Below are 24,361 nucleotides of genomic sequence, written 5' to 3'. Positions count from 1 at the left end.
CATAATAAACACCACAGACGTCAGTGGAAGCCCTTTGCCCACAGCAGGTCTGTAACCGAGCGTGTCTTTGCACCTACTCGGGCAGTGAAAGCGTTTCTAAATTAAGCACAGGAATGGATTACACTGGTTTAGCCAGCCATGCCCAGTAATTTCTGCGTGTGCACGGAAATCAGCCCTGAACAGCGCCTGTAGACAAAGGCAATCCGCGGTGCCCCAGCAGCGCCCGCCGCGCTGAGGGCGCTCCCGCCGGCCGCGCTCAGGGCCCGCAGTGCCCGCCCCCCGCCACCCGCCATTGGCCCGCGCCCGCGCTGCCGAGCGCTGATTGGCCGGCGGGGCCTGCGGGGCGCGGCCCGCGCTGAGGGCGCGCGGCTGAGGGCGGGCGGTGAGGCCGTGCCGGGGCCTGGGTTCGGCCGGGGCGGGCAGCGGGGCCTGGAGGGTGGAGAAGGGAATTGCGATTCCTCCTCAGGGCTGTGGGAGCGGGCCGGAGTCAGCAGAGCTGTGAGCTGCCAGCACGGGCCTCAGAGGAGGCCCCTGTGTTCTTGTGTTGGAAAAAGTAATGAAAAATCACCCTCCATTTGTTACTTCTGTGTTATTTAGTGCAGGAATAGCTAGGCTGTGTTCCCAGTTGATTACTACAGAAGTAATTCCCTGTCTTTAATCCTTACTTGTTTTGTCTATATAATGTCTGGGATGGGGAGACCAAAGCTGCAGGTTGTTGACTGCACATGGTTTGGTTGGTCTAAAATAATTAATACAAAGCATGGACAGATTCATTGCTTTTCTTAAATGTTCCACAGAACAAATATTTTTCCTGCCCTTGAGTATTAAGACACTATTTTCAGGAACCTCTGTTACCCAGATATTGCTTTTAGCTGGTGGCAGTCACTTTAGGGCCCATCACTTTATGTATAATCCAGAACTCTTTTTGTGTCATTTATCATATTTGTGTTAAATTATTTCATTTACCATTTTATGCCGAGGCCTGTATACAGTTTTGCTGTTGACTCGCCTGTCCTGAATACCCTGGCATTGACCTTCTGTGCTCTGTCCTTGCTGGGAAATCCTGAGGGTCCTCTCAGGCCCCTCTGTTCCTCCAGCCATGAAACTGATCATTCCTTCCTCCCCTTTGCTTTAAACAATTGTTTATCCATGCAAGAAAATTTCCTTACATCCCCAGCTGTTTAAACAGCATTTATATAGCACTTACACACTGATAAACTTTGGAGTTTATAATGTATTTTGACTGAATCCCAATTTGTTTGCAAAACCTTTTTAAAGTGTGATGATTGTTCCCTTTTATGCAGCTGGGTTGGTGAATTGCAAAGATGCCAGCCAGGAGTGAGATGCAGGTATGTGCTGATGGAGCAGGATATGAGTATTGATTGTTTTAATCACTAGCATTTGATTGTGAGGAAAGTCTTTAGTGTGGCAGTGCAGTGTGGAAGGAAGAAATTTTCTTTTGACGTGGCTTAGTGCAAAGCAGCTGGGTGGAAAGCAGGAGGAACTGGAAATTGCTGCTGATGAAAGTAAGTCATATGCATTCAGCAGAGTTTAATCAACTGAGGTGATACTTAAGATCAAAATGTTGAAATCCAGTTGTAATTGAAAGAATTTTAGAAAGAATAAAGGGGCAAAATGGATAAGGTAACTCAGAAGTGTAAAATACTGAATATACCAAGTAAGGGGCATTGATACAACAAACACTTCTGTATGAATTTAGCTGTAATATGAGGAAACTAAAACCAGTTAAAGCAAATAATTAAAATCTCAGTGCATAAGTATTTGCAAGATTAACATATTAGACAGGGTGCTCTGTACTTAAGGTTTTACACTTAATTATTTTGTGATTCAGAACTTTTGCTTCAAGTGCAGCAGGTGATTGTGTAAAACTTGCATCAAATCTGTGTTAATTAGATGTGTTATATCAGTGTTAAACATACAGTAATGCCATTGCTTTGGTATATTGCTTACAGCTTGAAAAGTTAATTGATGAAGCTACAGGAAAAAAGGATTTCCAATCCTTAGAACAATTTCTGGCCACGGAGGAATGTGAACATATCTCTCACAAATGCAGCAAACAGTTTGTCAACAAATTGGACAAGCTTCTGTGTTGGGTAATGTAATCATTGCATCAAAATCATCTACACCATCTTGGGAAGAGGGTGAAAAAGATTATTTTCATTTGGCTTGATTGATACCAGCAGTTGATTTAAGAACCCAAAATAAATTTTATGAATGAAATCTCTCCTTCAAGCTGCAGTTAAGGTGGCTTTTGAGAGCAAAAAAGGCATCAGTTTAATTAAATACAGGTTCTTGTGGGACTTCACAGTAAAGCTTATTTGTAATTTTGATTTCAGGCACTTGACAAACAGGAAGTCAAAAGCATTTCTACTTTACTGAATGCTGTTCAGAAATGTGGGAAGAAAATGAACATAGCAGGAGAAGATGGGCTCGCAGCAATGATCAAACACGGCCTCGTTGGAAGGATAAGTAAAACCATAAAGCATCTGTGAACTTCTCAATAAATACATAAAAATGAATAAATGCAAAAGCAATGCTTCAGTGCTGAGCAGCTCAGTGTTTGATTTGGTCCTTGATTGAGTCAGAATTAAGAGATTCCCATAACTTTGCAACAAAGATTGTTCATATTTAAATGCTTTTTGTCATGTAACCCCTTATAAAAGGATGCTGCTCTATCCCAGTGAGGCTTTTGCAAATCATGGAGTATATCATTAATTTAGATATGCTTACAGCAACTGAAACAAGATGTATTTTCATGTACTTTGTTATATTGCTTTTGACTCCGGAATTAGAATTTCCTGGTGCCATTTAATTTTTTTTTTTGTTAATTCCCACAGTAGTGATTTTGTACCTGCTCTTTCAAAAGATTTTAGTGATTTTCTAATTATTTGGTATTATTTTAACCTGCATGTTAGATGCATTAATAATTTGTAACTTGGCAAAAACTGAACAACAGACACAACTTCCTTTCTGCTTTCCCCAGAGATTTCACTGGGGAAAATCAATGGCAACATCAGATGAGAGTTACTCAATTGCCTTCTCAACTGCTTTAATAATAAACAAATAATGAATAAACAATATAATAATAATAAACCTGCAAATGAGAAACAACTGTTGAACAACTACTGTTCCCATTGAAACTCATGTAATTTCTTGAAAATGAGGTTGTTTTAGTAACATAAGTACCATTTAAAGTCATGTAGAACTGGTTGTCTTTTCTTGTTTTGCAGTTACTGAAGCCTGTTGCTTTACAAGGTTTACATTACAAGGGCCCAAAATAATAAACAAAATTTAATAATAAACAAAACCAGGGTGATAAATTTATGCTTGTATTCACACCATCAAACAACCCACTTCCATTCAGTCATTATCAATTTTCAGCTGCGTTGTCTGTGGTGGCGGGTGTCAAAGTAGATCTCCAGTTTTGTGTTAAAAAGTCCTTAAAATCACCTAATTTTGTTTGGCTGAGTGAAGAATTTCAGTCTGGGGCTAACATCTGCTCAGCAGAGTGGGGCTGCTGTTGTTGTTTTAATCATTGTAGAGTTTGTATAGTTTTACTGAAATAGAATACAAACCATTGTCCCATTCCAGGCTATTAAAATAGATTTACCTTTGTTTTCCCTTTACATGGTCAATTGGTTTGAAAAGTTAAAAGGAATTTTGGTCCTCAGAGGAAATGAAAAGAATGAAATGATTACAACTCTGGCTGAGGATTTCTTCATCATGTTGCTGGTAAAAATACATTGATAATAAAATTTGTCAAAGTAATTATTACTAGTTTAGCAATAAAAGGACCTTAAATATGTTTCTATTTAATATCTTTCTCAAGGTAACATTACAATGACTTCTGAAAGAGATTATAAATCATTTTGGTCAAACAGTTTGCTGTAGTCATACTAATTTCTGTTCTTGCCTGGCATCATGAAATAAAGTTTAAAAAAACCAGTAACAGTAAATGCTGAATTAACAAAAAATCTTTCATCTTGATAAAATTTTGATTACCCCCATTATTGGGATGCTAATCAGGTTTATAAGATCTGTGAGTTTTCTTCTCTTAATAAAAATTGTTGTCATTGGTGAAATAATTTAAGTAAATTTAACTGAAATACAATTTTGGGAAAACACACTTGTTAGTAGGGATAATCTCTTAGATTCTTTGTTATGGACAAAATTTCAAAATCTTAAATACTTTTTGATTACTTCCTTTGGGTACATGTTGCCTGATTTATTTTTTTTTTTAATGCTGTAATATTTTCTTTATCAAAATGATTTGGTTTGGTTTTTTTGTTGCAGATTGTGTGTGATAGCAGACCTGAAGGTGAGCTTAAAAAGCAGAAATGAGAGTTTAAAATGTCTTCTTCAGGACACACATAGTACCACTTTTCTCATTCCTGTGGCATCACCTTTAGTTTGGGGTTTCTCTGTGGACAGATTTCCTTGTAACTTTCTGTTGTCAGTAATAAAAAAGCACAATAAGTTCCAGAGATGACAAATGAACTGAGTTATTCCTAAAAAAAGTTGCTTCTAAGGTCCTGTCCTAGCTGAGCACAGCCCAGTGATCCTTCCTTATTGACCTTGTCCTTGTGAATGTCACCCTGTCCTTCCCTTTCAGTGTGGCACTGGGGGAAAGGCCCTACAGACTGTTTGGTGTCATGAGCAAAGGGAAAGATTCATTTCCTTGGCCCTGGGAGATAAATTCCAGCACCTGAGTTGTGTCTCAGAGAGCTGAGTTATGGAATTGACCAATTACATGTAAAAAATTAATAATCTCCTACCCAGGGGAATTACACCGTGATGCACAGGAATAGAAACATGGTTACTATAAATTGAATTAACTATTCTGTTTTACATATCACTAATGCTTTATAAAAAGACAGACACACTGTATTTAATTTCATTTCATAATAATTTCATTTCTAAATGAAAATGAATCCTTTCCCAATGTTTATGAGGGGTACCCTAACAGACTCTTGACAACTCTTTGATTTCTTTCTTTCCTGTTAGGTAAAATGCAAATACTAGAAAACTTTGTTCTGAGAACATGTTCCCTCATTACTGATGCAAGAATTAATATTTATGTTCAGCAGGAGGTAAACATCCTTCTTTCTAAGCAGCAGTTTCCTGGTTAGTGTGTTAGACTTTGTGGAGACAGTTCTTTAACTGTGCAGATGCTACAAAAAAGAGAATATTGTAGTGCTCTAGGATCAGAAGGATTGTATAATGTTTCTCTGGGAATGTTTGTTGTTGTTTATATGTTGGGGTGTTTCAGATTACTGACCTGTGGTTGTGGGGCTTTTGTGTGTTTGTTGGGTTTTTTTTAAGAGTAAATTCCAAAACAGTGATATTAAAGTTCTGGTGAGGAAGCTGTATAAAAGCAGAGGAAAAAATGAGCTCTACAAGTGCTAGAAATAGGATTAAGGTTGTTGGTTGTAAATTCTTTAGTCACTTGCAGGAAATTTGCATTCCTTCCAGTATCTCCAAATTTCTCCTGTTTGTTTCAGTAACCTCAGGTTGTCAGGGGATTTTCCCTCTAAAGAAAGGGAAAGTTACAAAAAAGTCTTTTGTAAAGGCTACATCCCCAAAGGAAAGGCTTTTTATGCTAATTTAAGGTACACTTCAGCTCAGCAGTCTACTTTAGACAGAATTCTGGCTTTGGAAGATTTTCTGTATTTAAACCTACAAATAAGAAACAACTGTTGAACAACTACTGTTCCCATTGAACTTAAAGTAATTTATTGAAATTGAGGGTGTTTTAGCATGATAAATACCATTTAAAGTCATGTAAAATTTGTTGTCTTTTCTTGTTTTGCAGTTTCTTAACCCTATTGCTTTCTTCAGTGGTATGAAATACATTACAAGGGCTCAAAATAAGAATAACTCAAAGTTTAACAAACTTACTTTATATTCCCTTTTTTCCACTCTTCTTAGGTAATAAAAAAACTGAATTTATTGCTTGACAAGATCCCTCGAGATTCCAAGAAAAAGATACTTTCTACAAAGGAGATGTTACTTGTCATGTAAATGATCTTCAGTATAATTTTTATAGCATTCCATCATTTGCAGAGTTGGGAGGTGGTTTTTAATAAGCTGTTGTGCAGATTGGTCCCTGTTTAACTCAACTTCTGCACTTGCTGTGAATTCTCAGTGGTAGTGGCTGTGGATAGGTATTCTCATGGGTTATTCTCCATCAGAAGCCTGAATTTTCCTCTTTCCCAGTCTGAATCAGGCTTCTCCCTATCTCAGTTGTCATACAATAATTAAACTCCTGTTTGTAAGGATGTGCTTTCAGCACAGTGAATCAGTCACTGGAAGGTTGGGCTGTTTGCACTGGAAATCATTTTACAGCACTTCAGAAAAGCAAATAGAGTCAAAATTGTATCTGTCAGGTGATTCAGGTCCCCAAGCAGTGCTCCCAGAGCTATTTACCCCTTGGAAGTCTTAACAGTTCCATGGAATCAGCAGTTTTTCTTATACTCTGAGATTTTATAATAAACTTATTATTTGGCCTTGTGTTGCTGTCACATTTTGATGAAATGCTCCTTTGTTTGGCAGGAGTGAAATGGGGAGGACAATTTTGGATGCTGGAGGTGAGCATGGGACTTAATTTAGTACTGAGCTTCTTAAAAATTAGCTGCAGACCCATTAAGAAACCAGAGAAGGCATTTGGAAGCTACAGAATGTTTTGTTAAGGGTATCTGAAAAATATAAGTACTGCATGAAATCAGTCTGCAACCTGGAATGTTTGTTTGTCCAGTGTATGGAAAACTCATGGAAGTTTTTGGTTTTCTAGAATAAAAGTTTTCAAATAGGAAAAATGAAAAACAAGTCAATCCTTGAGGCTGGGAGCTGTGGCCATGGGTAGTAGTACTGGAACTTCCCTCAGGGATCACTTTGGTATCCAGCAATTTCCCAGCTGAGAGAGATGAAACTTGAAAATTTCTCTCTTGTTTAAACACCTGGTGTGGCTCTGACAAAGTCCTGGAAAGTTTGGTTGGTTTCATTTTGAAAACTAACTAGTTTAACCATTGTTATTCCCATAGTTCTTTTTCTAATTATCCTTTATGGGTTGCATGTTTGGATCTAGTGGGATCTAGGTTATGTTCAGCACTGCTTACCCCAGTTTTCTGATAACATTTTCCACCTCAGTAGTTATTTCAATCTGCTCCTGTGTGAATTACCTTGTGCTGCAGACTATGACACACAAGTGGCCATCACAGAGGCTCTGTGCAGAATGGTGTCAGAGAAGCAAAGGAGAGTTCTGGCCTCCCAGTGGTTTCCCATGGAGTTTGTTTCTGCTGCATTTAAAGGAATTAAAGATTCAGAGTTTGAGACAGTAAGTCACATGAGGAATATTTCCAGGGAGGGAAACTTCCATGTTACAATTCTTTAAGAAATTTCTATGTTTTAATAGGATTGCAGAAAATTTCTCAACCAGGTGAATGGCATGCTTGGAGACAAAAGAAGGTAAAACTGATTTTTTTTTATGCTAATATATTTTCTTTTTTAGGATTTTATGTTGTGATTAAATTTCACGTTACGTCCTTGGGGTAAAAATCACTTTGCTGGGATCTCTAAGTCTCTAAAGTTTGTGCAAACAGAATCCATTTGCTGTGTTCAGATCTGCAGAATTTATTGACAGCATTACAGAACACTTGAAAAAATATCCTTTTCTTACAGGGTTTTTACATTCCCATGTTTATCAGCAGCTCTTGATGAGTATGAGGTAAGGTTTTCTGCCTTCTAGTTAAGAAAAAATAGAGATAAAAATAAGAAAATTACCTTTTTTCAGAAATATAAAATAGGCACGGACTGAAAGTTTGTCAGGGGTTCAGACCAACATGAGGCTTCTTAGCTGGTAGTAATCAGTGCTCTCTGCTCTTACTGTTTTATCTTATTCTTTTTGTTTTAGCTCCAGATACCATTGGATGAAAACCTGGAAGAGTTTTGGATTGATTTCAACATGGGCAGCAGAAGTATTTCCTTCTATGTGGCAGCAGAGGATGAAGTAAGCTGAGTTTTGTCTCCCACTAAGTGCTCCTGAGGCAGCAAATCCACATTCCTTGGAGTGTGTCAGATTTTATTTCCCTGTGTTCAATGTGTTGAACTTACATGTGCATTCCAGTGTTGATGGGGCTAAAAAAAATCCAGATTTGTTGATATTTAGATCAAATAATTTCACAGTAATGACTTCTAATGCTGTTTGGGAAGAGTTTAACACATGCATAGTGAGCAATAGTGAAGCACAAGTTCCTGTTACTCTGTGTAACAGAGGTTTAAAAAGTTGGAAATTTGTCTCTGAATGACTTTGAGCGCTGGATTTCTTTTAATTGTGATATAATACTTCTCTATCTTTCAAAATGTGTTTTTCATATAAGGACCAGCAGTGGGAAACAGTCATTATACAAGAAGAAGATGTCAACATGTACAGCCTGGAAGGTATTTGAACTCAAAAATGGGACCTTTCACTGTATTCTAACTTGGATTTTCAATCTAATTTCAATCTCATTAACCTTAAAGTACTGACTTAATTCTAGCAAAGCAGAATTCTCACTTAAAATACTGTAGGAACTGTTTTTATCAGGGACAAAACTGCACTGCAGTCACATCTGCACTTTGGGTATGCTGGTGTGATTTTAGGAAAATAATTTAATAATTATGTCTTAGAGTTATTTCAATACAAAATAAGGCATAAAACAATGGCAGGTAACAATATTCCTTTTGAACTTGTTAGAACAGTAAATACCTGTAATTTGTCTGCAGCTATAGTAAGTAACCTTCAAAGAAAATTCTGTTTAATAATATAGAGAATAAGTATTTATAAAATACAAGCATTAGAATTTTTTGCTAATAAAATTATTGTAGATTAGAGGGAATCAAATAAAATATTAATCTTAGTACCTGAACTGAAGAATGTGTTATGTGTTGACAAAGATTATATGAGATGCTGTTTAATTGAAATGAAGCTGCTTTTCAAATTTTGTTTTTGTCCAGAAAAAGATTCAAAGAAATTATTAACAATAGATCTAAAAAGCCCAATGAGTGTGGGCGCTCTTGAAGGAGAGAAATTTCTTTTCTGTTTTGATTCTATCTTGGAAATCAAAGATGTGATCATAAAGATTTATGGATTTCATAAATGTAAGGTAAGATTTAAACACCTTTTTGAATAATTTTAAATTTATTCAAACTCAATGTCTCATTGCCATTTAAAAGTTCCAGCTGTGATTATTGGAATCTCTCCCTAGCAAGAGTTTCTCATTAACATCACTGCTACAGAACTCATCATATGCTGAGCTTTGAGAAAGATGCTTGATAAGGACAGGAGGAAATGCCCTCAAGTTGCACCAGGGGAGGCTTTGGTTGGATTTTAGGAAAATCTTTCCGCTGGAAGGGTTGTCAAGCCCTGGCCCAGGCTGCCAGAGCCGTGGTGGAGTCCCCATCACTGGGGTTATTTAAGACACACAAGGATGTGGCACTTGGGGACATGGGGTAGTGCTGGGCTCAGCTGTGCTGGACTCAATCACCTGAAATGGTTCTTTCATTCCAACATTGAAAATGAATTGCAACAAAAATTTCCAGGCTGGAAGAGAGCACCATACCTTAATGTCAAATTGTGCATATTTAATTTTCCAGAAATGCAGCCTGGTTGCTTACAAATACTTCCAGAAATGATGCATGGGCTGTCTTGTTTTGCAGTGCAATTAACACTCATTAATTTACTCATTTTGTAAAACATTTCTAGCAAGCCACACCTTACTCCTTTCTGCTTCCAACAAACTGCTCTGTCCTGAAGTCTGACTGAGGAACTCCTGAGGGATGAAGCTGCTGTGAATTTGTACAGTCTATTTTTCTTCTGCAGTCTGATTTCAGACACTTATGATCTCTCATTTAAATATTTTGTTTCTTGTTTAAAAAAAGAGCAAAGTGTCTGTTTTGACAAATCCCTTTGCAGGATTTCAGCAAGAAGCAGTCTGCATCAGTAGCCAAAACAACTGTCCACATTGTGTTTGATGAAAGTGGATCACAGGTATTCTGCCTCAGTGTGCTGAGATGGTTTCTTGGGGTCGTTTAATTAGTCTGATTATTCATAATTTATAAACAGTAAAAACAAGGACTTTAAAATATTAATAAGTATGGATAACTCTAAAGCCAGGCAACTGGTGTCTAGTATGTATGTATTGTTTTTTTTGGGAGATAATAATATCCAAATCATAGAATAAAACAGACAAATATGCACAGGGCAAGTTCTTTTATGTGCATTGTTACTTGAAAACCCATCCTTGTCAGAAAAATAGGAATTAAGGTGCCAAGTTTTTCAAGCTAAAAGTCTGTAACCTCTGAAGTTCCACAGAATCTCCAGTGGGGGATGTGTTACCTGGGGTAAAGAAGATGCTGTGTGTGTTTGTATAAAAATAAAACATTATAAAATCCAAATATTATATACAAATTAAAAGAAATTAAAATATTCTATAGGTAATGGTACCAGAAAGTCAGTTGTCACCAGGATTCAAAGAAAAATTTGGAGAGGAGAAGGAGAAACTCAGTAAATACAAAGCTCAGCAATCTCCTGGAAGTTTGAGGACTCAGAGTAAAAGTAACAGTCAAGAAAAACTCCAAGGTGATTCCTCCAAGGTAAGTAGGGTTGTCAAAAAAAAGAGGAGTAGGGAGAAAATGCATGTCAGTTTAAATATTTGTAGTATTTAATAGTTTAAACCACTTCTTATTTGACAGTTGGAATATAGTTAGTACTGTAATAAAAGTTTGATTGTTTTTCTTATGACTGGACACTAAGCTAGAAAAATCCTTTTGCTAAAAAATTTGTTAGTATTTTGAAACTACAATAATGTGACAGAAATCAAAAGGAATTGCTACTGATCTTTAGATCACGATGCTCTGAGAGTTCTCTTTAAAGAGAAGTTTTTGAGGATATGCTCAGATGGCCCAGTATGGAAAAGTCAAGTATGGCCTCAGGGACTGCTGGGGAGGGGCTACAAACTGAAACAGTTACTGTGTCTTCCTGGTGCTGTAGTGGGTGTTCATAAACCTGGTTTTGCTTAGTTTGTAGCTTTGCAGAATCTCCAGGGGATCCCTTGGTGAACAAGGAACAGGATTTGCCCATACTTCATTGAATTTAGAAAACAAAACCCATGAATCTCAGTTTAAAAATATTTTGTAGAAATATAACTGCATAAAAATCACATTGCCTTGATGCCTGCAGCAGTAGCAACTGACGCTCCAAAAATGGACAAGAGACTCTTGGCAATAAATGTTCTGAATTCTTGTGCTGTCATCCTTAAATCAGTGTATTATGGTCAAGTTCTTTCTGTTCCTCAAGGTAACTCCGTCCCGTAAAAGGAAAGTGTCTGAAGCATCTGTGCGTGTTCCTGGAGCTACAAGTGTGTCCACAAGGACTTCACTCTTTTTTGTCAGCACGTGTAAGTTTGCAAGTGCTTTCAGGATAAAAATACACTGTGAATGGTCTTTGAAACTCAGACATGAACTGTGATCCTTGGCACAGCTGGAATGAAAAGGAGAAAGATAAAATCTCCTGGGCAGACACTTCAAACTTGAAATGTTTAAGGGGCACTTGCTCCTGGTCCATAGACAGAGTGTGGGACAGTGGTGCACTGCCTTCCCAACAGCTCAGGGTCACCTGGCACTTCTCCTGCTGCTGTCAGGCAGCTGCTGGTGCTGGAGCCTGCTGAAAACTCAGTCAAAATATATTACACTGAAGTCTTTAAATAGAAACCAACTATTTTATACCAGAGCCAGCCTGTAACAAGCTTTGCTTCTGCCTCCAGACATCCATAATCATTGAGCTCTTAATCTCCACATAGCAGAGTTGGAATAAATGGAATTATTAAAGGTCCAGAAGGGGCTGGTATCAAAACTAACCAGCTTTTGTTGGAGTTTGTGGAATAGCTGTGATAGTGGGCAAAACTGTCCTGTTGTAATGGGAGAGCTGATGGAGTTCTAACACATCTCTGTTTTGTTTCAGCCACTCCTTTTAAAGGGAGATGTAAATTGCCTTTGGAAATGACAAGCTCTACTAACAGGTCTGAGAGTGATACAATAAATGAGAGCAGAACAAAGAATTTCTATCAGGAACCTCCTGGAGTATGCATGTCTTCTGTAGCTAAGTCCTTTTCTTAGAATAACATTCATTTCTATTCTAATTTGTTCCTAATTCATATTTTAAAGAGCTAGAGTTTTACAGGAAGCAAGTAACTTTTAGAAAATAGTATGTTTTACTTTATTGCATTATATTTTCTTGCCCTCTGAAATTCAGGTTTAACATGTTTAAAGTCAGACTGAACTCTAACAAAATTAGGCCCAATTTGCATTCACTCATCAGTCCTGACTCCAGAATTAACTTCCTATTTCTGGAACCTCAGTTCTTCCTTTGTGTATAATAGGAGAAAGGTGCAGACAATAATTTCTAATTGATTGTGCAGTAGTGAAATAGTCATAAAACACAGAATACACTCAGCTGTGCTTGTGAAATGTTCATGTCTTCAGCTTGCAGCATTTAAAGCATTGATTTTTTTAGTACATTTTTGGTCAGGTTTTCACTACTATAAAGCAAAAATAGATAAATATTGTAAATGTCTGCCTTGTTCAGATTCAGGTCAAACCCCAGACTATGGGACTCTGAAGCATTTTTTGATACAGCCATGCTTTGGAAAAGTCTTTCATGTACAGAATGTTTTGTTTAGAGCATTTCTTCAGCTTTTATGGGCTGTAAGTGGCAGTGTTACTTACTGTGCTTTTTAGAGTGGGCAGAGATGCACTGCAGACAATGAATTCTGTGAAACAGACCAGATTAGGAAGTCAGATACCAGGAATGAGGCAAAAATACATGGGAAAGTACTGGAACAGCACTTCATGAAATGAGAACAAGGAAGTCATGTTTTATTAGAGAAAGCACAAGTTTATGAGGTTGTAGTGCTTATGGTCCTGCACTAATATTTCCTTTTGGGTGTCATTCCACTGTAGCAAATGCGTTCTGAAGAAGTCATAAAAATGGTACAAGAGCCCACAGAAAAGCAAACTTTAGGCAAGTAATTTTACAAGCATTGATAGTCCTTACTTTTAAAATTAATTTTTTCTTTTGCCATAATAATTGACACCAAATTAATTTCTAATTTAGATGAAGTGTTAGATATTGTTCCTGATTCTCAGCCAGTTGGGAGAAGCAACAAACCTTTGTAAGTACTGGAAAAGAATTCCAAGTCATTGTTGTCACTCACTTTGAAGGGAGAATTTTCAAGCATTACCAGAATTGATATTTTGTTGCAATGTAAAATGCTTTGATATCTCTAAGTTATAATAATTTTCCTATTTTATGATACATTTTTATTATAATTAAGACTCAAGTTCTAACAGTAGGATGGTGTTGTCTTTGTTAGGCTGCCTGGTCTTTTGGAGACTTCTTTTGATAAAACTGAAACATGGAAAAAAAGAACATTGCCTCTTTCTGAGAAGAATGTAACAACTGGGGACAAGCAAAAGGCAAATCTGTCACTGGCACGTGCATCCCATCCAGGTGATGGTCACACTTGGTCAACTGTTACTCTCAAAAATAGATTCAGAGAAATTAACTTGCAGTGATGATTGATTTTCCCTTTATTACTATTGGTAGTGAAAGGGCTGTGACACAAAAAGCATTTATTCAGCTTTTTGAAGTACCTCTCCAGATAAACAAATATTAAAAATTAAATTGATACCATCCTCAGTGGAGGAGTCAGAGTGTTGGCCATTTGGAACACAAACTGTTAAATACAGAAGGGAAAAATACTGAAACTACCACTGAACCATGGTTTAAAACATTTCTTTCAGCCAGAGTGTCTGACACATCTTTGCATTCTGATCTTGCACAAGAGGACCTTGATGTTCTCCTCAGAAAAGAGACTGCAAATCCAAAACAGTCAAAGACAGTGAGAGTATCTTACATTTGTTTCTTTCACTTGCATTTAAGAGAATTGTCCAATTTTCAGTGTTTCAAAACTGCTGGGTTTACTGTCATGCAAGGGAAAATGGTTTTCAAATGAATGCAATTTAATCCATTAAGAGACACTTAATGAAGTTTAGGGGGTTCTTAGGAACCTGAAGTTCTGTTTGCAGCTTTGTTCTTCTGTTGAATGTTGAGTGTTAAACTGTTTTTATAGAAACCAAAGTCTAAAGAAATGGCAGATGCAGCCAAAACACTGATCAGTAAAATCAGTGACAGATACAGAGACAAGAGTGATGAGAAGAGCAAAGCAAGAGATTCCCTGGGCTTTAACAGGTACAATGTGAACCTTTTGTGCTGGTTTTGTGTGCCTCTGGCTGTCTCTGTGATGTACCCCTGAATGCTGACAAATGAAAGGGGCTGGGCTCTTTTAATCCATCTGTCACTTGATGTTGTATTTAAATGCATGAATAAATTTACTGGGTTTGATGAGTTTTTTTTATATAGGCAGTGTTCTAATGCATATATTCTAATTAGCATTTAACAAAATGTGTCTTTATTTTTAGGACACATTTAAATAAATCCTGGATCTCCAAGGTAACACATTAGTGCTTTTGTTGGAATTGTTTTTAATATGTACATAGATGGTGGAAGTCAATAGCTGTAAAGGGAAAGTTCATAAATACCATTGAATATTAAGTATCTGTAGATGCTAATGTTAATTATGCATTGACTGCAGATATGGTTTGCCACATTGAACTGTTACTAATCAACCTGATTATCTTCATGATGAAGAAGTTGCTTTTTGAGATGACAGTGTCTATGAATGAATGCACAGTCCAAATTTGACAGAGGAGCTAACTTTTCATTTATGGATAGGAAGAAGTTCAGGACAGGACTCTGAAAACTGCTTCTTTTTTTAATATAACTGCTGGTCATGTTCTGTAAGTAGTTACAACATTTTCAAACACAGTTTCTGATTCCCCACACCTGATTCTGTGAAATTTTCAGTAATTCAGTCACAAAATTGATCTCTGCCTGTTTGACAGGGATGATGTCTACAACTTTAACATCAGCGGGTTTGATGAGCCTACAATCAAGCTTGGAGTAAGAAATAACTGAAATTTATATGTTGTGAATAGAATAGAAAGGAAACCAGTCAAATGTTGTACTGAAAATATAATTAAGATCTGAAAATTCAAATTATATCAGTGAACTAAGTGGGGGAGAAATTTCACCTTGTAAATACCTCCAGTATTCTAAAATATTGAACAATAGACTCTATCTTAAGATTCTGGCCACTTCAGGCTATGATGATGTTTTTCCCTGAATTAAGAATTAAACAGTGTGTTAGGAGTCTCATTATTTTAAATTATCCTGAAAATGTAATTGGCATCTTTCTAAGCCCCGTTTTAAAGACATCTTTGTGCAGATGTTTGAGCAAAAAGAAAATCTAATGATGATAAAAGATGGTTTTGCTTCTTGTGGCTCAGAGGAGTGAATTGGGGAAGGTTGTGAAGAAGGTGGGTGGGAACTCTTGTATTGCTTTGACATCCTGAAAGCTTCAGTCAGTTGCTGTTGGTTTTAACTGTCAGCTCTATTAAATAAATTCTAAGATAGAAATTAATGACCCTTAATTACTGAGTGTAATAACTAAGGAAAAAAACCTCCTTAGCAGTTACTGGCTTGGTGGCCTGTTTAATTTTGTACAGATTTTGTAACCATTGAAAATCTTCCTTTGTTTCTTCTCTATTTGCATTTTTAGATCCAAGAATTGCGTGTGACTGAACTGAGTGTTCATACAGAGGCAAACAAAAAAGGGTAGGATGTTCTGTTTTGGTTGCTGATTATCCTGGAACAGCCTGCACTCTCCAGCAGGCAGTCACAATATTCCAGGGAGTGCTGCATGACAAGAATATCTTGGCTGTGTTGGTTTTTTAAACAATAAACATTGCTGTGTTCTCCTAGGCTGTTCCTGGATGGTCCTTTGGGAAGGTGATAAAAAAGAAAGGATGAGTTCCATGAAGGAAATCATTCTCCTCATGGAATACTACAGGGAGAGAAAGTGCTGAATAGAGGGGGATGGTTTTTGGTTAATGATCCTCCTGGAAAGGGCTTTGTTGTTGCTGTGTATTCCTACTGATAATTGGGAAACAAACACAACCTTTAGGGTTTAAGGTGAACAGGTAATCCCAAAATAATTGGAAACAAAAGGAGGTACCTTTGTTTGAATCCTTAATCCAGATATCATGGGAATAGTAAAAAGCTTTAGAACAACTATTTTAAAATGTATTGTTTAAAGATGACTTATTTCTCTGATTAAGGAACACAACCATCAATAAATCCAGCACAGAAGGGAAGGGAGGAAAAAAGGTAAGGCTCAGATTTTTATGGATCAGCACAGCTTGTCCTCCTGCCCTAAATTCCAGTTATGTAAGCGGGCTGTGTATAAAAATTAATAACTTAAGAACTTTTTTTGGGTTTTGTAGACCAGAAACAATCGAGACAAGAAGCATCTCTTTAGTGACTCAGACACAGAAAACAGAGGGGATGACAGCAAGACAGAGATTAGCTGGCTTCAGGAATCCAAGAGGAAACCTAAAGCCCAGATTATTGATTACAGTAGAAGTAAAAAATCAGGGAAACCAATGACCACATACAAAAGTAAGAATTTTTTTTCATATTTCTGAAGAATGCTGCACTAATTTGTCCATAGATACAAAGTGCACAGCATGGCATGTGCTGTGTTGCAAATGCCATATATTTTTGTTGTCTTGTTTCCAACCATAAAGAATTTTCAAGTTAGTTCTAATAATTTATAAAGATCAATTTACATAAATTCTGCATTTTAATGTGGAAAACTGTGGAAGGATGGGACAGGTACAAGTTGCTGTCAATTAAAAAAATGTCTTTTTCAAAATAATGGGCTCAAAGCAGTTACTGAATCAGTCAATTTGTGGAGATGAAAGTGATTCTGTTATTTTACAGCTGAAACTAATGTCAAACATTTGAGTATTTTCCTGATTTTTCAACCTTCTTGTATTGTAGCAGCAAAAAAATCCTTGGAACCTGCTTTCCACATGGAAAAAGCTAAAGGCAAAAATGCAAGTGAGAAAAAGGTAAATGTAAATTTGTAAGTAGAATTTTAATATGGATTAAACATCTCTTTGTTCCCCCCAGAAACTGTTTTAAAATAATTTTTGATAAATATGTGACATTTCTCCCAGATCATTTGTTAAATACAGTTTATTCCTTTCAAGTAGTGTATTCTTTTCATATAATATTTAGCTGGTTTTTCAGTCAGGAGTGAATTACAATGCTTTTGTACATTGGGTGCTGTTTTTAGTGCACTGATGGTTGGATTCTCTGAGCTTTGGTAAAAAGCTTTTTAAACCTTTTTAATTTCAAGTAATCAAACCAAGTATCTGCCATTTTATCTTATGTATGTATTAATCACTCTTGTTTACTGAAGATGATTTTATTCTTCCTAAGATAAATAAATGTAAACCCCAGAATTCAAAAATGGATGAAATGATGATAAAATCCATCAGAGAAAAACTCCCTCGAAGAGCAGCAGCAACAAAAAATTACAGAGAGCCTTCCAGTTCTGAGTCTGAGAGTGAAGAAAGGATTCCAACATGCACCTCCAAGGAGGAGAAATCCAAAATACAGGTGTGCAGTTCCACTTGATTATTAAAAATCCATTCCTGCCACATTTTTCAAAGTAAACTCTGCTCTGCTTTGTACTTGGTACTCCTGAATTTTAAGTGCCCAACATAAGCAAATAGAAGTTAATTTAATTTTCTTTTAATATTGCCCCTTTTTTAATGATGAGTATTGAGCTGCTAAGAAAATCAGTCCTAAGTAATCTTCTTAGTCATAATAGATTTTGGTTTCTATTGATGAGATTTATTCTGCTGTGTGCTGTATTCTGAAAATGTGACAATATTTTGAAAATGTCCTTAAATTGGGAGGGTTTAGTGAGCCAAATCTTGTTGAGTTGATGTGGTGCTGGTAATGCTGTGTCAATACATTTGCTGAATATCCAAATGGATTTTTAGCAAAGGAACACTTGTTGCTAAAACATTTTCAATGTTTTACCCTAACATGTCAGTATATATGAAAAGGTTTATAAACTTGATTCATTAAATCCTGAAACATCAGTGATTGCCTCCAGTAGTTAGGTAGTTCATAAGAATAGAAGTTTTTGTTGAGTTAAAGAAATTCAGTGTTTATTAATGTTGGAAAACCTGATCTGCCTATGGATTTAAGTACTTCTGTTGATGGCCCTTCTGCTTGATCAATGGTACATAGATAATAAATCTCTATCTCTCTTTATCAGCTTTTATGGACACTGTGGTTACAAAGATGTTTATATAATTTTGTATTTTGATAGAAACATATGAATGGGCCAAACAAGGATTACAAGCAGCCAAAGGTACTGCAGGCTGTACCTGTGGAGCCAAAGAGAGTGGATAGCTATGTGCAGAAAGCACTGGCTGAATGCAGGAATTCTGCAGAGCAGAGGGAACTGGAAATGCCTTCAGCTGAGAGCCCTGCCTCCCTTGAGACAATGAGATGTAGGTGTTTTCACTTCTAATTTCTAACAGTACTGAAACAAGGGGTGGAGGTTAATTGAGGGTTATCACAGCAGTACAATTTTACATTTATTTCATGCTTTTAAAATGAGATATCCCATAATTCCAGTTGTTCACAGAATTTAAGGAGTTGTATTAGATGTCACTAACACTTCTGTAGGTTGGTACAGTTCTTTGACATCAGGTAATACAGAGACACATTATATCAGTGTTAGAACAAATCTGGTACTGCTGAAACTGTGGCAGAGGGAGAAAGGGACAGGGTGGCAAGGCCTGTGCCAAATTCCACACATCTGAGACTTGGAAATTGCCAGGGCTGGGGCAGGGAGCAGTGTGGGGCTTTGCTGCCCCTGTGTATCTCCCCCTCTGGTGCTGACAGTGCAGGAACTGTTCCCCAGGTGCTGAGAGGGTGTCAGGAGGTGCCAGCCCAGAGCCCAGCTCCAGTGAGAGGTCACTTGGTCTGCAGGAGTCATCACCAGAAGACAGGGAAATGCTGAATTCTGAGAAAGGATCCTCTCCCAGTAATTTCTGTCCACAAAACAAGAATATGCAAAGCCTGGGTGTAACTGAATCCCCTGAGACAGCAAAGTTGGCATTTGGAAGGAAAAGCTTCTCACCAGTTTTAACTGAAGCATCATTGGTAAGAGCATTAACCTTTCTCTAGAGTTGTTTTAACTGAAATTGTTCCATTTGGCTGGCAACTGTTTCTTGCTTCTTCTCTCAATAATGCTTGGGGTTTTTTTGTTCATGTGCAGCTCAGAATAACCACATATAAAACTGTCAGTGGCAAAAATTCCAAGGGAGCTGTAGCAGAAACCTGTAATAATAATGAAGATTCAAGTTTCCAGCGTTGCATTTCAGACACATTTTCTGTTAAAGGGAAGCTTCAGGATATCACTAAACCTATCCCCAAAAATAAGGAAGAGGTATGTTCCTGAATTCTTTGCTCTTCAGAAGATACCTGCAGCTTTTTGCTTTATCAGCTTACAAGTAAAGATGTTTAAGGGACATCTCCTGTCAATAATGATTTTTTTTCCCTCAACGTGTAGCTCAGTTCAACAGCATATAAAGCTGACAGTGGAAAACATGCAAAGGGAGCTGTGCTGGAAACAGGGAATAACAGTGAGGATTCAAGTCCCCAGTCTTGCTTTTCAGACATTTGTGCTAAAAGCAAACTCCAGGATCCCACCAAACCTCTCACTAAAAGTAAAGAGGTGAGTTAGTGCATTCCTTGCTCTCCAGAAGAGAGCTGCAGCTTGGCATCTCTGTTAACTCCTCTCCACGTGCTGAAGTTTAAGGGAAATGCATCTCAGTATTTAACACAGATTTTGGGACCTGCTAATAGTTAATTTTTAAATATTGGAGATAAATTAGATAATTGTTCATCATCTGGGTATAGTGAAAGAATTATATCCCAACAAGATCAGTTACAATACATATTTTAAAAATATAACAGGGATTCAATATTTTCTTAGTGACTTCCAATAAAAAATAAATCATTTTTCACAACATAAATGTGAGTTTCTGATGGACACTTCTAAAAGCAATTTAATTTTGAAGCTAATAAATAAATCAGTGGCTTTTCTTTTAGGATTGTGTAGCACCATCCCCATTGTCTGCTTCCAGCAGGAATAGAGTACAGCCTTGGATTAGAGAACCTTATTGCCCCATGAATGAGTCAGGTATAGACATTTAATTTAAAGCAAAAGACTTCCTATGTGTCGCCATAAAGGTTAAGAAAAATGTTTTATTTGGCATAATAATATGGCCAAAGTTTTTAAATCTTCTTATAGATGATATGTTTTCAGTACTACTCAATTTCTTACTCTTCTCATTTTCTCTGCTGTTTTAATTATCCCAAAAAACTAAAAATCAGGCTCCAAAATGCAGCTTTAGTAAAGAGTTACTTGTGCTCCAGATAAAAAGTTAGAGACATTTCTACTGATACTGGGAAACAATGGGGATAATGGTTTTATCAGAAAAAATCCCAGACTTGCTCATCAGTCAGAGTTCAGTTGAACATGCCCTCTATAAATGTGATGGTTATTAATTTCTATATCATTCTCATGTTTTAAAGCCAAGATACATCCTCCTAGAGTTTGCATCCAATGTGTCAATAAAATCTTGTTTATCCTCCTGTCTCATTGTTGTAAATAATGCTAAAATTCAGCATTGTTTCCATGTTTGTTGAAGGACCAAGTGTACCAACATTCCTCAAACGAACTTACCACAGTGCCACAGAAGGCAGCTCTGATGAGGCAGAAACAAGCAAAGAGGAGGAAAAGAAAGGAAGGAGAAGAATAAATTTACAGCCCAAAAAATTATTTAAAGCAGCAGATGATGCTGCTACTTGCAGAGGTTGGTCATGGACTGACAGTGCAAAGGTTTGAAATAATGTGACAAATTCAAGGTTTAACAAGGAAATAGAATATCTATAAAAAGGCATTTTACATGTTAAAGCAAAGAATAAAAAATGCTAAATATTTAGAGACTGGATCCATATGAAAAGTCAGAAAATTGATATGGAAATATAAACGGATTCTAATCTAATTGATGACATTAATTTATGTAGAACAAAAGGTGCCTAACTTCAGACTGGGGACTTTATAATACTGAATTTGAGATTTTTTTGTTCTCTTCAGTGTCTGAAAGTGTCTCCACTCAATCTGCAAATGACCTGTCTGGTTTGGATGCAGAATTCTGGAAGCCTGATTGCTCAACCATCAGCATTTGTCAGCAGCTCCAGAAAGAATTTACCAAGAAAATTGAGGCAAGACCCTTCATGTGCATCTCATGGGGAGTACACGAGCACATGGGTGACAGCTTGGCTTGCACCACACCATTACATTTTTTAAAGGGGGTTTGTTGTGCTATTAAGCAGTTACAGTACTGAATATTGCAGGTATTTTTTTATTATAAAGTGTAAATAATCTGAATTTCATGTTAAAACACCCTCTTAGAACCGCTCCCGGAAAATGGATAATTTTAATAAGCAAACACTGAGAGCTGCCCATCAGCATTTGGCCACCATGAGTTACCAACTCCATGAATGCAGGTCAGTCATGGCAGATTTCTGTTACAACATCCTTGAAATGCAGTGAATACCTTCTGCAAGTAACCTGGTTTGTTTTGGTAGGATCAAGCAGCTGGACAAATTTCATTTTACTCTCACTGAGGAGCTTGAGAAATTTGAAAAGGATTCTCAGTCCCTGAAAAGCATGGAAAAAGAATTCTCGGTTTGTATTTTAGTGCTTTGCTCATGGGTAAAAGGGAATTCTTTGGAATCTGTAGATCATTCACACCATCTTTAACTTAATATCATTAATGTTGATTTTCAAAGCCCTTACCTTTTTGCTTCTAGTTGTGTCAAATTTCAAATAATGCATTTGGGGTGTCAGGATGGTCTTGGAATCCCAAGGTCACTCTGTGTTTTCCTGCATGTATCCACTGTATGAACTCCTCTATGTTTTTGTCCTACAATAAATTCCTCCAAGTGCTTTAATGGGCTGGGTTTTTCCAGCTCCTGTGGGGGCTGTGTAACTCCTGCCCCTTCTGTGTTCAGTCTGTGGTTGCCATTTTGTTCATAGTAGAAATTAGTGACTTTTAGTTTGGAAAATCAGTTTCCATTGATTAATATCTCTTAATATTTTTCTTTCCAGACCTTTTGGAAAAAGCATTCCCACACTTTTAGTGTGTACATGAAAAATGAGCAGCAGAGGTCAGTAGGGTTCACTAATCCTGGGATGAGATTTCTGTTCTCTTCACTTGAGGGAGATGAGCACAACTTCTCTTCTCTCTGCAACTTCTTCCATAAAAGAGAGATGGTTGATGAGAAAATGAGATTAAAATGTTCATGTAATTATTCTCCAGCTAAATTTCTCCACATACCTCAGGGACTGTTCCAGCAGTAACAATGATGGGGATATTAATCCATGCTTTAAATGCAAATAGACTCCCAACAATGGGATGTATTTGTGCTCATTGTAGCAAGTTCTTCTGTAGCAAAGTTGTTTAAACTGCCTTTATTTCTTTAGAATTCAGATTCTTAAAACTTCATTTGAAAAGAATATCTACCATTCTGTTGGGTGTGAAGAAAATATTTTTACTTCAGAGGTATGGTGAACTTCTGTTTTGCTCATTGTAATAATTCCTCAGTTGTACCCACAGATACCAGCGCTGACTTTTTTCCTGATGATTTTATCCTCAGCATTATATTAATGTTCCATAATATTGTTTTAGCTTTTGCCATAAAATGTCCCCTCATTTCACAATATCCAGTGTTTATGCCTTAATTTCACCCATTGCAAGGTGTGTGCAGTTCTCAGGACTTCTTCTGAATTCTATTACTTTGTTTACTGGTGTTACTCATCCAAGAAAGAAAAAATTTAAAACATCCTTTTCCCTAGACATCTCTTGGTTATGACACATTTAGGGAAATCATTGTTTGCTTGAAAATGTGGTGGCAGTTGAGAGCAGAGGAGATGCATTCAGTGTCTTTTTGTAGATGCATCTGCTGAAAGAAGACATAAAAGGACTCCAAGAGAAATTTCTAAAAGAAATGGTAAATAAATTTATCTTGTCCTCTTTTTTTTTTTTTTTTTTTTGCTGTTGAACACTAAATTACTAAAATTTTGATTTCTAGTCCCCTGTCAAAAATAATTAATCAGAATGCAAAGTCACTGACTTTACTATATTTAAAACCTTACCTGAGTGATGGGAGCCACAGGGAGATGTGGATGGACTCGTTTAGTTCTGTCCTAATGATGAAAAGTATCATCTTTGATAGACTAAGCAGCATGTACAGTGCTCCAGGATTGCAATACATGAAATAAAATCTGCCTTTTTTCAAAAGCATGTGATAAATGTGATAAAAGTGATAAATGTATTTTTTTTGTACAGCAAGAAGAGGAGCTGTGTAACGTTCGCAGGGGATTGCAGACCTTCTTTCAATCAAAGGCAGAATTCTGAAGTGATTTTTCAGATTCTTTCCTGAAATTCAAGGTGAATATAAACACTTTTGGAATGGAAAATATGGTCCTTTTTTTTTTTGGTCACACTCAAGGGCACTACTGTAATGAAAGTATATTTTCCTTAAAAATATTAAAATCTGTGTGGATAAGACTTACCCACTCACCTGTGAGATTTGGAATTATTTTACTGAGTCTGCTAAAATGTAATATGCCATTTTATTTTTAGCAAATGCTACTTCTAAATAATTCTTTAACAATTTATAGGTTACTTAACTGAATTTCAGAGAAATCGCTTTGAATTTCACTTTGAATCAATGTTTTGATCCAGAATACAAGCCAGGAATTATTTAGGGACCAAACCACCTGGTTTGATCTCAGTCCTGTTTGTCTGTGGTGTTAGACTTCAGTAGGATTTTCTGAGAGAACACTCTCAACACTTGTGTTGGAACTGTCTTGCAAATAGTTCTATTAAACAAGTCGAGAAAAACAGATGCTGTCTGTTGGGTTTTTTACTCAATATCATTGTTATTTTGCTTTAAATCATTAAGAAGTCAGATAAAGCTTCTGTGCAAATGTTTTGGGTAAGAATTTTAAAGCCACAAGGCTGTGTTGCTTCTCTGGCAATAATTACACTGAAATTTCCAGTAAATGATTTGGTCCACTCATCCCATTTACATCACTGTACAAATGTTTTCTGAGCTTCTGGTTTTTGTGTGGTTTGGGTTTTTGAGCCTGTGCTCACTGTGATCTCCACTAGATGGACTCCTTGAGATGTTAAACTTTTCTTTCCACTGCTGTGATTGAATTTCATCTGAAGGAAACAG

General features: G+C 36.9%; 1 protein-coding gene across 1 annotated transcript; it reads left to right on the top strand.

Annotated features, from left to right (window-relative positions):
• Positions 1 to 470: 470 nt before the first annotated feature.
• Positions 471 to 23,535, top strand: SYCP2 (synaptonemal complex protein 2). The gene is made up of 46 exons (XM_030963430.1): positions 471 to 553; positions 1,305 to 1,349; positions 1,974 to 2,114; positions 2,358 to 2,486; positions 3,649 to 3,753; positions 4,315 to 4,339; positions 5,026 to 5,111; positions 5,950 to 6,038; positions 6,574 to 6,608; positions 7,212 to 7,354; positions 7,433 to 7,485; positions 7,699 to 7,744; positions 7,931 to 8,026; positions 8,397 to 8,457; positions 9,013 to 9,161; positions 9,971 to 10,045; positions 10,492 to 10,650; positions 11,354 to 11,453; positions 12,017 to 12,135; positions 13,015 to 13,075; positions 13,169 to 13,226; positions 13,428 to 13,564; positions 13,858 to 13,955; positions 14,187 to 14,305; positions 14,536 to 14,566; positions 14,849 to 14,913; positions 15,019 to 15,076; positions 15,463 to 15,492; positions 15,735 to 15,790; positions 16,294 to 16,342; positions 16,459 to 16,633; positions 17,018 to 17,088; positions 17,462 to 17,641; positions 18,366 to 18,549; positions 18,966 to 19,207; positions 19,323 to 19,493; positions 19,617 to 19,781; positions 20,159 to 20,249; positions 20,761 to 20,925; positions 21,210 to 21,337; positions 21,528 to 21,622; positions 21,704 to 21,803; positions 22,227 to 22,285; positions 22,602 to 22,680; positions 23,072 to 23,128; positions 23,467 to 23,535. The coding sequence occupies exons 2-46, from the start codon at positions 1,326 to 1,328 to the stop codon at positions 23,533 to 23,535; spliced, it is 4,428 nt and encodes a 1,475-aa protein (XP_030819290.1). The 5' UTR covers positions 471 to 553; positions 1,305 to 1,325.
• The last annotated feature ends 826 nt before the right edge of the window (positions 23,536 to 24,361 follow it).

This window comes from Camarhynchus parvulus, chromosome 20 (assembly GCF_901933205.1).
Source record: "Camarhynchus parvulus chromosome 20, STF_HiC, whole genome shotgun sequence".
NCBI lineage: Eukaryota > Metazoa > Chordata > Aves > Passeriformes > Thraupidae > Camarhynchus > Camarhynchus parvulus.
This window is presented reverse-complemented; position numbering and strand designations above follow the sequence as displayed.